This window comes from Podarcis vaucheri, assembly GCF_965113315.1.
Source record: "Podarcis vaucheri genome assembly, chromosome: 7".
Classification (NCBI taxonomy): Eukaryota; Metazoa; Chordata; class Lepidosauria; order Squamata; family Lacertidae; genus Podarcis; species Podarcis vaucheri.
The window spans coordinates 12,534,966-12,548,888 of NC_138765.1; the positions used below are offsets into that span (position 1 = coordinate 12,534,966).

The following is a 13,923-nucleotide window of genomic DNA, read 5'->3' on the forward strand; positions in this document are numbered from 1 at the left end:
AGGTGTCTCCCCCTCCTGCTGCAACTAGCTCCCCTCCCTGCTGGTCTCCCAGGACCAGAAGAGGTATGAAGGGAGAAGAGCAAAGACAGGCGTTCTGGCACAGTCTCAGATTGCTTGGGAAGGACTGCAGAGGCAGAGGAGCTTTAGGCAGTTGCCTCATAGGGGCAAGACCCACCAAGAAGAGTTGCTGTGCTCATGAGGCCTGGCACCTCTGAGCAGGTTTTGTTTCTTCTAATGAAGAGTTAACTTCACTTACTCAGTGTGATTTACTGCTGGCTGGCTCCCTGACACTGGAAGGGCTGTCTTGTGGGGTGTGCGGGGGGAAGGAAGGACCCAGCCTGCCAGCGCAACCCATTTCCCCACCGCCGGCATAGATCTGCACTCACAACTTCTTCTTTTCCCCGCAGCAGCTACTCAGAGGGGTTGCTGGGCGGGGCAGAGAACGGCAGCTCCCACAAGGAGACCCTGCATTCGGAGGGTGAGTTGGCGGCCAGGAGGTTTGGAAGGCAGTGGGAGGAGCTGGAGGGGGCAAAGCAAGAATTCTGGGTTCTTACCGAGCTCAGAGCCAGGGGAATCCAGGGGCTCTTTGAGAGCAGGGATCCGACTGGTCTTTTGGTACCCCAAAGCAGAGCGAGAGAAGGACGGGATGCTGGAAGGGGCCGAATTCGAGGGGCGCAGCCCTGTGAGTGGACCGAAGCTGGGCAAGGCAACGGAGGAGATCTTGGATGACATGCTGAACTTGCACAAGCACCGGCCCGTAGGCCAGGGGGCCCTGTCATCCGCCGCACAGGACAGAAGTATGTAGCGCTACTCCTTCAGAACTCCCTCCCTGTTGACAGCAGGCAGGCACCTCCAACTCCGCATTTTCCAGTGTCTGCTTAAGAACGTTTATGCTTAGGCAAGCCTATCTAGGGGGTGCAGGTGGCACTGTGGGTTAAACCACAGAGCCTAGGACTTGCCGATCTGAAGGTTAGCAGTTCGAATCCCTGCGACGGGGTGAGCTCCTGTTGCTCAGTCCCTGCTACTGCCAACCTAGCAGTTCAAAAGCACGTCAAAGTGCAAGTAGATAAATAGGTACCACTCCGGCGGGAAGGTAAATGGCGTTTCCGTGCGCTGCTCTGGTTCGTCAGAAGTGGCTTAGTCATGCTGGCCACATGACCCGGAAGCTGTATGCTGGCTCCCTCGGCCTATAGAGCAAGATGAGCGCCACAACCCCAGAGTCGTCCGTGACTGGACCTAAATGGTCAGGGGTCCCTTTACCTTTACCTTTAAGCCTATCTAAACATGTAGAGAAGCCTCCCCAAAATTGCTGCTCTCCAGAGATTTGGAGCTACAACTCTCATTGGCCTCAGCCAGGGCTGCAGAAGACTGGTGTAGAATGCTGACGTGTGTTTTAATCTGGATTTAAGCGTATCATTGATTTTGGTTTTTTAAAAAAGCGACTTTGAGGTTTGTTTGTCTTTACAGTAAAGCGGTATGTAAATTGCATGAACAAATGGATAACCCAGGGTTGGCGGGAATCGGCGGCCCTCCAGATATTGTTGGATTTCAGGCTCTATCCAGCACGGCCGGTGGCAAAGGATGATGGGAGTTGTAGTCCAACAGTATCTGGAGCGCCGGAGGATTCCCCCCTTCCCTCCTCCATTCTTTCCCCTCCCCTCTGTGGAGATTCCTTCTGCCCCCACATCCCCACCCCCCCCAAGCCCCAAGACTCGCGAAGCAGATGAATCTCACCCCAGTCTTGTGTCCTTAACAGTATCAGCCCTGAGGAGGCTACTTCAAGTATCGGAGGAAGGAGAAGTTTCCTTCCCAGCAGCAGAACCTGTGGACCGTCCGCCGGAGAACGGGAACCCCCGCGAGGGAGAAGAGGAAGAGGAGTGGGAGGCGGGTCACGGGACCGAGGCAGATGGCAGCCGACGGCATCCAGGTGGGGGTCTGAGAGCCAGGTGCCTGCTGGGAAAGTCAGCCAGGACTTGGCGAGAGAGGGGCATGCTGGGAGTATTTCATAGAATCATATATTCCCCTCCTTCCCTCTTTGCAGGAGGCCTCCCCAATGGCCCCTTGGAGCCGGAGTGGGGCTCTGAGCACCTGGACAGGGAAGGATCCAGTTCCATAATTCTGACCCACCAACAGTCTGACGGGGTGAAGCATCACCTGCGGCTTCTAGAAGATGCCATCCAGGGTCTGAAGGTGAGAGAGGGTTGCAAAGACACACACACACACACACACACACACACACCAATGTGGTATGCACAGACTTTATGGTGCAGTTTTGCACCTGTTTGCTTTCCTTGCAGAGCTAAACCCCAGCCCTGGAATATTAATTTCCAAGATCGTTTGGAAAGCGCAGAAGATGGTGGAGGGAGGGAGGGAGGTGTGGGAGCAAACGCCTGAATGTTTTTTCAAGCAGTGGGTTTGAAAGGGAAGAGGCGCAGAGAGATGGGCGCTCGTGTTGAGAATGAGGGAAGGAGTGTAGGAAGGTGTGAAGACCGCCCTTTGATGGCTGCAGCCCACATCCATTGGGCTCTTTTTAAATAAATAAGAAAGACCAGGACTATAGCCGCGAGGACTAGAAACTTGATGAATGGGAAGTCACATTTTTCAAGACTATATGCTGCATGCAGACTTGTCTCCTGAGCCCGTTCTCTTCACTAGACAAAGCAAAGAGCCGGGGGGGGGGTGTCTCTCTTCATGCCTGTACATGATTTGCTTTGTTATATTTCACTGCACTTGGACCCATCATTTTCTCCAGGCAGCAAACGTGGTTCTCTCCCCCCTTACCTCACCCCCACAACAACCCTGAGTTAACCTGAGGTCTCCCCATGCCCTGCTCTCCCCGGTCCTCGTCTGCCACCCTCTTAACGGCTTCTTTTTAGAATTTATTCCTTGCAAGCCCCAGCTTATGCGCCAGGTCACCTTTAGAAGGGGGCTTGCCACTGAAGTGCTGGTTTTGACCTTTAAAGCCCTTCACGGTATGCCCTGTGGAGGACCTTAAGGTCCATAAATAGCAACACCCTAGTGGTCCCGGGCCCTAAGGAAGTTAGATTAGCTTCAACCAGAGCCAGGGCCTTTTCAACACTGGCTCCGGCCTGGTGGAACGCTCTGCCTCATGAGACCAGGGCCCTGTGGGATCTGATTTCTTTCCGCAGGGCCTGTAAGACAGAGTTGTTCCTCCTGGCCTTTGGCTTGGAGCCAATTTGATTCCCTCCCTCCCTCTCTTTCTTTTTTCCTTTCTCCTCCTGTGATGAGGCTGCATTTTAATATTTTAGTGTTGTGTTTTGATCTTGTTTTTAAGTTGTAGTTCAATCAACTTGTTTTTATTATTGGTTGTTAGCTGCCCTGAGCCCGGTCTCGGCTGGGGAAGGCGGGGTATAAATAAAATTTATTTATTATTATTATTATTTACAGTGGTGCCTCGCAAGACGAAAAGAATCCGTTCTGTGATTCTCTTCGTCTAGCGGTTTTTTCGTCTTGCGAAGCAAGCCCATTGAAGGATTAGCGGATTAGCGCTATTAGCGGCTTTTAGCGGCTTATCGGATCAGCTGATAAGCGACTTAGCGGCTTAGAAAAAGGGGGGAACCCGCAGGAACTCGCAAGACATTGTCGTCTTGCGAAGCAAGCCCATAGGAGATTCGTTTTGCGAAGCACCTCCAAAACGGAAAACTCTTTCATCTAGCGAGTTTTCCGTCTTGCGAGGCATTTGTCTTGCGGGGCACCACTGTATTATTATTTTGAAGCAGGACCGGGGACCCCGTGGCCCTGCAGGTGTCCTTCGACTCCAGCTCCCAGCGGTCCAAACCAGCATGCTCAGTGGTCTGACAGGGGGCTGTTGCCCTGAGGGGGGGGGGCTGCAGCTCAGTGGGATAGAACATCTGCTTTGCATGCAGAAGATTTCATTTCCCAGCAATTCTGGGGAGAGGGGTAGCAAAGACCCTAATCTGAAACCCTGGAGAGCTGCTGCGAGTCAGTGCAGATAGTACTGAGATAGATGGACCCTGACTCTGTATAAGACAGCTCTTCCTGTGGCCCTGTGCAGTCCAGCAACACCCAGAGGGCACCACGTTGGCCGATCTAGAGCGACTGGGTTGCCAAGGTTGAAGCCTCTCGACCTTGAGAGTTGGGAGTGTCCAGAAGGATGCTTGTCCCCACATCCCTCCTTCGCCCTCTCAGTGAATATTTTCCTCAATCTGTTTGTCTGCCTGTCGTACTAGGAAATTGAAGCGGATTATTGGCACCTGCAGCAGCTGATAGGAAAACTCACGCCATCTCAGCCGCCCAGTTTCACATGAGGCTTGGCCAAGCAGAGAAGGTAATGGAAGAAACAGGCTCCGTCCAGGGTATCCCAAAAACTCGGTGCATGACTGACCGGCTTCCTCTCACCACCCTGTCTGTGTCCTTTGGTTAGGCTGATAAGACAGCGATTGGCTCAGGATGCGCCTGGGATCTTAATGGCTGGGCAAGCAAGTTTTGGAAATAAGTGTTTGTACCTCAAAATTTAATTTAAAAGACAAAACAATGCCTCCGCTGAGGGGAGTTTAGGAATCGCTCAAGCCACTTTTATGTAAATCCCACCCATTTGGTGTTTTTTGTTTTAAATGGGTGCGTAATTTGCTGTGTTTTTAGCTTGTTGGAAGTCTCGCTGCCTGTTTATCCAAACATCCTCTGGCCAGTTTCGAATCAGCCCACCGGGAGAACTCTCTGCTCTCCAACCCCCGAACCATCCCATCCTTTCTTGCTCAGATGTACCTGGTAGTTGAGGGCCTGTGAGTGGAATGGCAGGAGGGTGGGAAGGCTCTAGTAGGCCTGACATGTATCCATAGCAACCAGGAACCAGTGAAACGTAGTTAGGAATATTGGGGGCCACGGGAACTGTATTTTCCATGGCTCCTAGCAGCCCAGGATGCCTCTAGGGCCTTGGAGGGGGGCCTCTGTGCGATTCCTCCCTGCCACCGCCAGGCAGACTTGGATGGGAAGGGGCAGAGAAGGTGCAGGAGAACAAGTAAGCAAGTGTTTTGCCAAGCATGATGAGCGGGGCCTGAATTTGAGTCTGGGTTTCACCTCTGGCTCCAAACCAGGCAAGTACATTTCTTAAAACTGTCCCACCCGCTCCGGTTTCAAACTCGGGTTGACACCGCTTTTTTCTGCAGCCCCATTCTCACTGTCGTCTTAATGGCTTTCTGTGTCTTCTCCTCCTTCTCCAGGCCTGTTTTTCACAGGGAGGAAAAGGGATCTTTTTTGCCAACCGCTCTCTCCAGCCAGATGTTCCTCCTCGAACAACACCAGCAACCAAGTGCGGCCTACACTGCTTTTTGTATAGAGGATTTATAATGCAGGGAAAGATTCCAGGGTTATAAATATATATTTTATATATATTCTACCTAGACCACGCTATAGGGGGCCATATTTAGAGGCTGCGGAACTGCATGTGAGTTAAGGGGTCAAACCCTTCCTGAGGGTGGGGTTAGCTATGTCATCAGGCCATAGAGGTGCTCTTGGGGGGGGAGTCAGCTTTTTCTTTAGCTATGGGAGTAATTTGTGGTGTCTGTCCCAAAGAGAGGCGAATTAAAAAACCGGGTCCCTGTGGCAGCTGTCTAGTGGACCGAAGATGATGGGGTTGGGTGCAAGGCGCTTGTAGGCTTCTGGGCTCCACAGACCTATTCAGAACATAACTGCTGGAGACATCAAACTTGACCTCCTTTCTGCCAAAAGTGACCAGCCAAATAATCTCAGGGAAGGTTTGCAAGGAGGGTATGACGATAGCAATATCGAGCCCCTCCTCAAATTGTCAATCATCCTGGTGGTATAAGCTTGCCTTACAGTATATCCTCACACGTGGACCTAGCCCTCCAGATAGGCATCTGATCCTTTTAAAAAGGAAGTGCTTGGCGGCAGCAGCAGCAATCACCGCAGTTTCATGGGGAGGCAAATCTTTAAATCACTTAACTTGGTTTTCCTTGCCTTTACTCATCTCCCTGTCCCCAGAAACGCCCTGCTTTTCTAGAATGCGTTTTTATCCTTTTCCTGCCTCATTTATTCACATCTGCAGTCCTGCCCTAGCTGTCTCCCTCCATCCCTTGGCTCCTTGCTACCTTGCCATTCCACACAGTGCTTTTCAGCTGAGACACACACACTCACAAGCACACAGCAGAAAAGCCTTGGCCTTGCATGCAAACTGCATCAGCTGCCCTGAAACCTGAGCTGGTTCTCTCCCCGATACAAACCCCCTTCCAGAAGACTGGTCTCTCCTTGCTGGGTGACCCTTCACAGCTGGCTTCACAACCTAACAGAAGGCCAGCTACGCCGTCAGTGCCATAACCACCTTCTGAAGAGAGGAGAAAGGCAGGGGAAATGGGTCTTGTGTTATGAGATGAGCTTGAAGTCTGAAGGCAGCGTTGTTCCAGCGGTGGATCAAGGGAGACCCCTGGTGTTCCCTGGAAATGCTTCTCAAGAGATTTCCCCCAACGAGATCAGTAGTGCCAGGCAAGCTCCCTGGAAACGCCGCTTGATCTTAACCTCGCCGGGTGCAGTTTCATGTGAGCCTTCTAGCCTGCTCTCGTCCCAACTCAAGGGAGACCTGGAAGACTTGGCCAGCAACCCCCTTCACTTGGTTGTGTGCAGAAACGCCATTGCAGGGGCGGAAAGATTTGTTTTATTTTTAAAATGCAAGCTCCCGCTAGCAAAGCAAAACCCCAACCAACCTCCTCCACAAAGCTTCTTTCTCACCACACCCCTGCTTTCTTTAGGAATTCCTGAGAAATCTTGGGGTTCGATACCCAACAATGTATATACCAAGGATCAGCTGAGCAGTTAGATCGCATTTGCCCGCACGTTATCTGGAATCGGGGTTGCCTTTCACTCGGTGTTGCCGACCAGGTTATTCCCAGCACCGTGTAGCATTATAAAAGCTGCTTTTAGCCACAGGGTGCTACAGGTGTAGAATATGAAAGTGAAACCACAAGGTCCTGGGTTGGGGGTCTCATCTGCCATAAATGTAATTAATGCACGGTCCCTTGGCTGCCCTTCTGTGACATGCTGTTTTGTGGAAGGGACAGCAGGTGGAGCCATATCAGTAAGTCAATGGGGCCTCTTGGCTCTTCCAAGTGTTGGGGTTATTGGCCTTTTGCAGTATTTTGCAGGAATTGAATGGGGGCGGGTGTGTGTGCCCATTCCTCCTCCTACCCCTGATCCCCCTTTGGCTGTGTATGGAAGGGACTTGTCCTCAAAGCTGGTCTGTCGCATGGAGCAAGAGGGCTCTGGACCTATAGAGGGCTGCTGAGCACCCAGACTCGGGGTTTGCTGCTGCTTCTGGCAACTCTGCTCGCCCTCCCCAGCCAAGACACCTCCTATTTGTAGGACCTTTTGCCCAACTGGATGGTTGCAGTGGGTCCTCCCTAGGCAACCGTGGCGTGTTTCCGACCTCCGGTTGGGAGAATTCCATCTGCCGAAACTAGTCAAGGGGGATAAACATAGGTGGTGCTTTCATCCCAGAGGACAAGTAGCAAACCTAAGGGTTAAGGTGAGGGGGGAAAGTCAAGTGAAACCTGTCGCGCCCCCCCCCCCCCACTCCCCACTTGATGTTCTCAGAGACGGACCTACACAGATATTGCACACGTTCCAGTTCTTCCAAGTGCCTTTTATACTTTTTGTTCATAATGTGCTTGTATGTTTAAGAAAACTCAATATTTTGCTGGGATATTATATATATATATATATATACGAACATAAGGGAGTAGTCTTAACTCCTCCAGCTGGGGCTGAAAGCGAAGAAGAACCCAGAGGTTGTTGTTTTTTTTTATATAGAGTGATATTATATATATTTAGTCTTTAGGGGGTTTTGTCTTATTACTGTACAAAGAGCCTAACCCAGTATATTCGGAGAAGAAAGAGTGTGACCTTCTCAGCTTCCCAGTATTATGGAATGTATAATAGCCCCTGCCAAATCTGTTGCAGTCAGATGAGGTGTTTTTTTAAAGTCACACTTAAAAAAAAAGAAAGAAAATGAAATAAAAATTCTAAACTGCAAAATGTAAAAGCATCGGCTGGGTGGGGTGGGGGGATAAAATCCCCTGGGATCTGCTTTCACGTCTTTTACCATTGCTGTTTTGTACTTTCGTGAGACATTCTCAAGATGGTGCGCTATGGATTAGTTCACACATGCAAAAGTGCCGCACTTATTTATGGCTTTTCCCTTCTGTGTGGCGCCCTCCATTTTGGGCTCCCAGTTCCCATCAGCCCCAGCCAGAGATGATGGGAGCTAGAGTCCAGCAACATCTGAAGCATGCTGTATTGGCCACTGCCCTCCTGTCGCAACCCATCCACCCCACCTAGGAAAAATGAGAAATGCAAGTTCTGCTCTGTCCTGTCTGGGGCACAACTATTTAAGGAAAATTTAAGGAAGAAGCAAGTTCTGCTTGACTTCCTAAACTTTTTTTTTTAAAAAAGCCTGAATCTGGCAGCATAAAATCCCCTCTTCAAAAAACCCCCCAAAACAGCCAATGCTTATAAGTGCAATTCTCACAATCTGTGCCTTTTTAGCATTCTGGATTCTTGACCTGGAGTGCAGCCTCAGTCGTGAACTGGATTTCAAGAGCAGTTTGGGTCTATAGACTCGCGGTTGGCCTGGGGCACAAATTGGAACTTGTGCTGTTGTTGCTTGATCTTCCCCCCCTCCCCTGAATCATGTGAATTAACCACGGGGTAGCTAATCGGTGGTCAACTGTCTTGAGAATGCTCTCAGCTTGAGCTTGGGGGTTGCTTTCCTAGAGTTCAGTTGAGGATTGAGCTCTGTGTGGTTCCCTCCGCCTGGCAACGTTTTTGTATGAGGTTTGCAGTGAAAATACTAGCCAGAAGAAGGAAGAAGAGGGAAATGTTTCCTCGCCAGAGGGTGGGGAGATCAGGTTTCCACTCTGTATAAGGATGGGGTAGAAGGGGAAGAGCAGGGATCCGGGATTCCACATCCCTCCTGCTTATCTGAGCACAGGAGTCGTGGGCCCCTCCTTCCCACACCTTACGTAGAGAGAAATCGGAGGCTTTTTGTATGTTACAGGAGGGTTACAGGTACGTGTAGGAGAGGCGAGGAAGAGACTGAACCAAAGATAACTTTTGTAAAAGATGCCAAATTAAAAACTATATTAATCGCAGCAGCCTTTGTGGTTGGAATACAGCATGTATTTTGCATTTCGTGTCTCATTTATTGCATTGGGTTGGGCCAATCAAGGGGGGGGTCCCTTCTAACTCTATGATTTTCCCTGGACGGAACGTGCCCTTCATTTATGATGGTGCGATTTGCTTGCCTGTGTTTTGGGCACACATGGAACTCTTGACTCTTGTAACTTGAATATATAGCCTGCTGCGCAGAAGGAAGAGCTTAAATGGTTCCCCTTCTGCTCAGTTTCCAGGCAGCCCCTAGACCAGGCATTGGCAAACTCGACCCTCCAGATGTTTTTGAGACTACGATTCCCATCATCCATGACCATTGGGTCCTGTTAGCTAGGGATGATGGGAGTTGTAGTCCCAAAACATCTGGAGGGCAGAGTTTGCCTGTGCCTGCCCTAGACACTTTCTCATGAAGAAGTGTAGCCCTCGGGATTGAAAGAGTCACTCATCCCTTACCACTTACCTGGGAGTCAATGCCACTGAGCTGAGTGGGACGCAAGTGCCTATACTGTTAAAAATCTTCCTTTGCTCCTTTGTTAAGTGATCTACTTGTCAGGCTTCGAACTGCCAACTTGTAGGTTCCTGGTCTCTCACCCATGAGCACCCACTTCATTCATTCCCTTTTGCCTGTGAGCAGAGACTCGAGTGACGAATAGATATTTTATTGCTTTAGAGGCCAGCGATGTGCTGGGGTAAAATTCTTTCCCATCTGTTTTTTTCTTTTTCTTTACACACTCCATAAATTAATATAGTATTTACAAAAAGGAAAGAGAAAACATAGGGGTCGGGTTAAACAGCGTATTCATATCAACCACACAAATACAGGTTTTTTTTCTTCTTCTTCTTTTAAAACACGGGAGGGACACGAGCACACAGGTGAGGTGTGGTAGGGGCTATTTTTTTCTTTTTGTTTTTTTACAGAGGGTCACACCAGAGCATGACAAGACAATATTGCACTTCGAAAGTCAGGGGTGGGTAAAAAAAGGTTAAACTCCCTCTCCCGTCATACAACTCCCTGTATTTTGGAGCGGGCCTGGATTTTCAAGTTCCTCCCCACAATTTTGGGAGCTGGGAATCAGGTTGGTAGGTTCTGGAGGACACCGGAAACTTGGAACCATGTTGGCTTGCAGGACCGCTCTCAACCTAGCTGTGAGGACCCTGTCAATAAACACGTTTTGCTGCATCCCAGTTTGCAACGACCTACGTGTGCACCTTAAAACTATCGGGTGTAGAGCAGCAACACAGGAATGGTGGTATTTGGACTGCTTGGACTTAAAAAGGGATGATGCACACAACCACTCTTGTGTTCTGGCTGGACCTTTTTGAAGACACCTTCACAGCACACTCGGGGCAGCCCCAGATTGTGACAACCCAAGGTGGCTTTAAAGGCATCAGTAATGATGAGAAGCAGGCAGAAATCTGACCCAAGAAACTTACGTCAGGTGAGAAAAGATCCAGCACTTCATATCAACAAGGCTTGTGCAGGAGAACTTCCCAGGATGGCGGAGGGGCATTTGGGTGTTCTTTTGCTGAAGCACCAAAATAGATTGTGCCAGCCACAGCAGCAAGCTGGTTGTCTCTAGAAGCCTGGCTGTTAAATAGGTCAAAAGAATTTCATGGGGTGGCAGGTGCACTGAAAGGGATTAACGTAGCCTGTGGAAATTTTCAGAGATGGTGTGGAGCTGGCCGGTCCAGGGAGTTTAATGGGACTGGTCTAGGGAGGGAGAGCTGAGGCAGATTGTGATCAAAAGTGCATGGAGGTATCTTCCCGTGGTATTGGAAGAGGTGATGAAGAGGACACTTTCAGCTCTCAAGTCTTAAGTGTTGCTGGACTGCAAATCCCATCATCCCTGACCATCGGTCATATGGGCTGCTGTGAGCTGGGAGTCCAGTAAGATCTGGAGTCTCACAGCCCCCCCCCCCCGAATCTCTGCCACACTGCTGCCTGTCCTGAGCCCTCGTCCCTTTCTTCCAGAAAGCCTTTTTGCCCCAATCTGGGTCTCCCCAGGAATGTGAAGACAAGGCCCTCCATTGATGGAAGTTGAGAGGGGGAAGAGATGAGTATTCCAGCCCAGGGTGAAAGGAATGGGGAGCAGAAAGTGAGGGTGCTTTGGGGAATTAGACTCAGTATAATCAATGAATAAAATTTTCCTATAAAAATAGAGACATCAAACAAATGGGGCATGTTTTGTTTTCTTTCCTTTGCTTTAAACTCTCTTTAAGAATCTGGCTACTGATGGAGAGGGACCAGCAGTTGGGGCTGCGAATAATGCTTGTGTTCAGCTGCCTGGCAGACTCTTCGCTTCCTTGGCAGTGCCCAGGCTGGCCTCTGCCACCCCTTCCGGCTTGCTGGCTGTTGCCCCTGCCGTCCGCTCTGTCTGCAGCCGCTTGTAATTCTGCACCTGGCTCTCTATCGCCTCCAAGCTGTCGGGGCTGAAATCGCAGCCTTCGTTCTCTGAGCTGCATTCGCTTAGATCTGTGATCTCCAACTCGGAATCGGAGCCAGGGTCCTCTTTGGCCCCTCGCCCCCCTGAAGGGCTCTGGGCCCTGGGACCCAGCAGCTCCTTCTCACGCTCGCCGGCCGCATTCCCAGCGCCACGGAGGGGCAGGGTCATGCCATGGGGAGGGAGACAGAGGCGAGGGACGGAGCCGCCCCCCAGAGCTGCAGCCCGCTCTGTGCTATCTCCCGGCAGTAGTGAAATGGGTGCTGGAAGCTGGGCTAATGACCCAGACAGGGGGTTGGGGTAGAAGTGGGGGGAGTACAGGGAGGTGGGCAGTTTGGAGCTGTTCAGGGGGAAAGAGCTGGACAGGTAAGGGTTAAAATTCCAGGGGTAATCTGGGAAGGAAGCGTTCCTGCCATACGGAGTCAGCAAACTGGGGGGCTTTGTATATCCGGCAACACCTGTGGGGGAGAAGGGGGGGGAGAGGTGTGAGCAACCAGTCCATGCTGGGTTCAGAGGCTTTGGTTTCACTGGAATCCCAATTCATTGTCGTGATATTTTCATATTACCCTTTTGGCGTGAATCATAGCAATATGGAAAGAGAAGTAATCACCTTTATGGGGAGTTCTTTTAAAAAACCCCAAATGAACAAGCAGCAAAAAAAAATAATTAGGGACCCCTACCTTGAAAGCATCTCCTGCCAACCTAGCAGTTCGAAGGCACGTCAAAGTGCAAGTAGATAAATAGGTACCATTCCGGCGGGAAGGTAAACGGCGTTTCTGTGCACTGCTCTGGTTTGCCAGAAGCGGCTTAGTCATGCTGGCCACATGACCCGGAAGCTGTACACTGGCTCCCTCGGCCAATAAAGCGAGATGAGTGCCGCAACCCCAGAGTCGGCCATGACTGGACCTAACGGTCAGGGCTCCCTTTACTTTTACCTTTACCTTGAAAGCATAGCCTTCCTAGATTTTTATTATTATTATTTCGGAAAGGTAGAGGATAAACAGCTTACTCTCACCTGACCCCAGAAAAGGGAAGGTTGCATCCAGTCTGAGCTTCTCTGTCTCAGTTTGGCGTTCAAAGAGTGGGGTGCGGGTTGCCGGGTCCCCCAAACGGGGGCTTGAGAAGAGGCTTTGCAGGGTCTAGGGGGAAGAGAAAAGGGAATGAATGAGCTACGCAGATGCATGGGCTCAAATGGTAAGTGGCTGATCTCGCTGCCTCCTGATCTGACCATCCTGGCCCTGTGGGCTGAAATATTTAAAAAAGGAGAAGATGGGGTACAAATGACCACTCTGCACATGCTCCTTGGCACTATTGCAGTACAACGTTCTGACATCAGAGGCCCAGCTCACGACTTGAGCTGAAACGTGCTCTGAAGGGGAGCAAACGGCATGATACACTCTCAGCACACCCCCTCTTAAAAAACAGACGTGCTTCCCTCTTTCCCGCATCATACCTCAGGGGTCAGAGGGGCACAATCTGCCCCATGGTTGCTCCCATTGAAAGGGTTCTGAGCCAGCAGAAACGGGGAGTTGGCAGCCATGTCCAGGAGAGGGTAATTCACCAGGACCACTTTGCTGAAGTTGAACTTGTAGGTGAAGCGTTTGCCCTTGGTCTTGTGCAAGATGCGTTTGTTGTAATAGTACCTGGCAGGGAAAGAAGCAAGGGGCCAGGTGAGCCAATAGTGAGCAGGGTGGCTAAAGGGTCATTGTGGGATGTGCAAAACTGAGTTGGCAGCTGCTGACCAGAACCAGGAGAGAGTCTACCTTACACAAAGGCCTGCAAATATTCTGCGGTTAAAAGAAAGACTAGTCCAGTGAATAGATAGCCAGGCCAAATCAAAAGCCAGTGGAATTTTATGTGGTGGTTTTTCATACAATGGAACCATTTGTTTCACCAAGACTGGAGAAATCCGGGTTCAAATCCCCACTTAGCCATTATACCCACCGAGGAACAGTTTGCAGGCCACCATCTCTCAGTCTAAGGACGCGGCTGGCGCTGTGGGTTAAACCACAGAGCCTAGGACTTGCCGATCAGAAGGTCGGCGGTTTGAATCCCCATGACGGGGTGAGCTCCCATTGCTCGGTCCCTGCTCCTGCCAACCTAGCAGTTCGAAAGCACGTCAAAGTGCAAGTAGATAAATAGGTACTGCTCTGGCGGGAAGGTAAACGGCGTTTCCGTGTGCTGCTCTAGTTTGCCAGAAGCGGCTTAGTCCTGCTGACCACATGACCCGGAAGCTGTACTCCACTTCCCTCGGCCAGTAAAGCGAGATGAGCGTCGCAATCCCAGAGTCGATCATGACTGGATCTAATGGTCAGGGGTCCCT

The 13,923-nt window shown here is 50.6% G+C and overlaps 2 protein-coding genes across 16 annotated transcripts in view; one reads left to right on the forward strand and one right to left on the reverse strand.

The window, feature by feature from the left end:
- Nucleotides 1-9,140, forward strand: part of ARHGEF1 (Rho guanine nucleotide exchange factor 1) — a 74,363-nt gene extending 65,223 nt beyond the window's left edge. For 7 of the 11 annotated variants that reach the window (XM_082232630.1, XM_082232638.1, XM_082232639.1 and 4 more), the window contains 6 exons: nt 408-478; nt 627-797; nt 1,757-1,927; nt 2,042-2,190; nt 4,212-4,309; nt 5,202-9,140. In XM_082232630.1, coding sequence (XP_082088756.1) covers nt 408-478; nt 627-797; nt 1,757-1,927; nt 2,042-2,190; nt 4,212-4,289 — 640 coding nt within the window. In that variant the 3' untranslated portion in view covers nt 4,290-4,309; nt 5,202-9,140. The remainder of the gene's footprint in view (nt 1-407; nt 479-626; nt 798-1,756; nt 1,928-2,041; nt 2,191-4,211; nt 4,310-5,201) is intronic. The other 4 variants (XM_082232635.1, XM_082232631.1, XM_082232636.1 and 1 more) reach the window with 3 other exon arrangements.
- A 662-nt stretch (nt 9,141-9,802) lies between these two features.
- The window catches only part of ERFL (ETS repressor factor like), a 157,141-nt gene continuing 153,020 nt past the window's right edge, over nt 9,803-13,923 (reverse strand). For all 5 annotated transcript variants that reach the window (XM_082232700.1, XM_082232699.1, XM_082232703.1 and 2 more), the window contains exons 4-6: nt 13,054-13,243; nt 12,616-12,739; nt 9,803-12,058 (exon numbers count right to left, since the gene is read on the reverse strand). In XM_082232700.1, the coding sequence (XP_082088826.1) occupies nt 11,436-12,058; nt 12,616-12,739; nt 13,054-13,243 (937 nt within the window). In that variant the 3' untranslated portion in view covers nt 9,803-11,435. The remainder of the gene's footprint in view (nt 12,059-12,615; nt 12,740-13,053; nt 13,244-13,923) is intronic.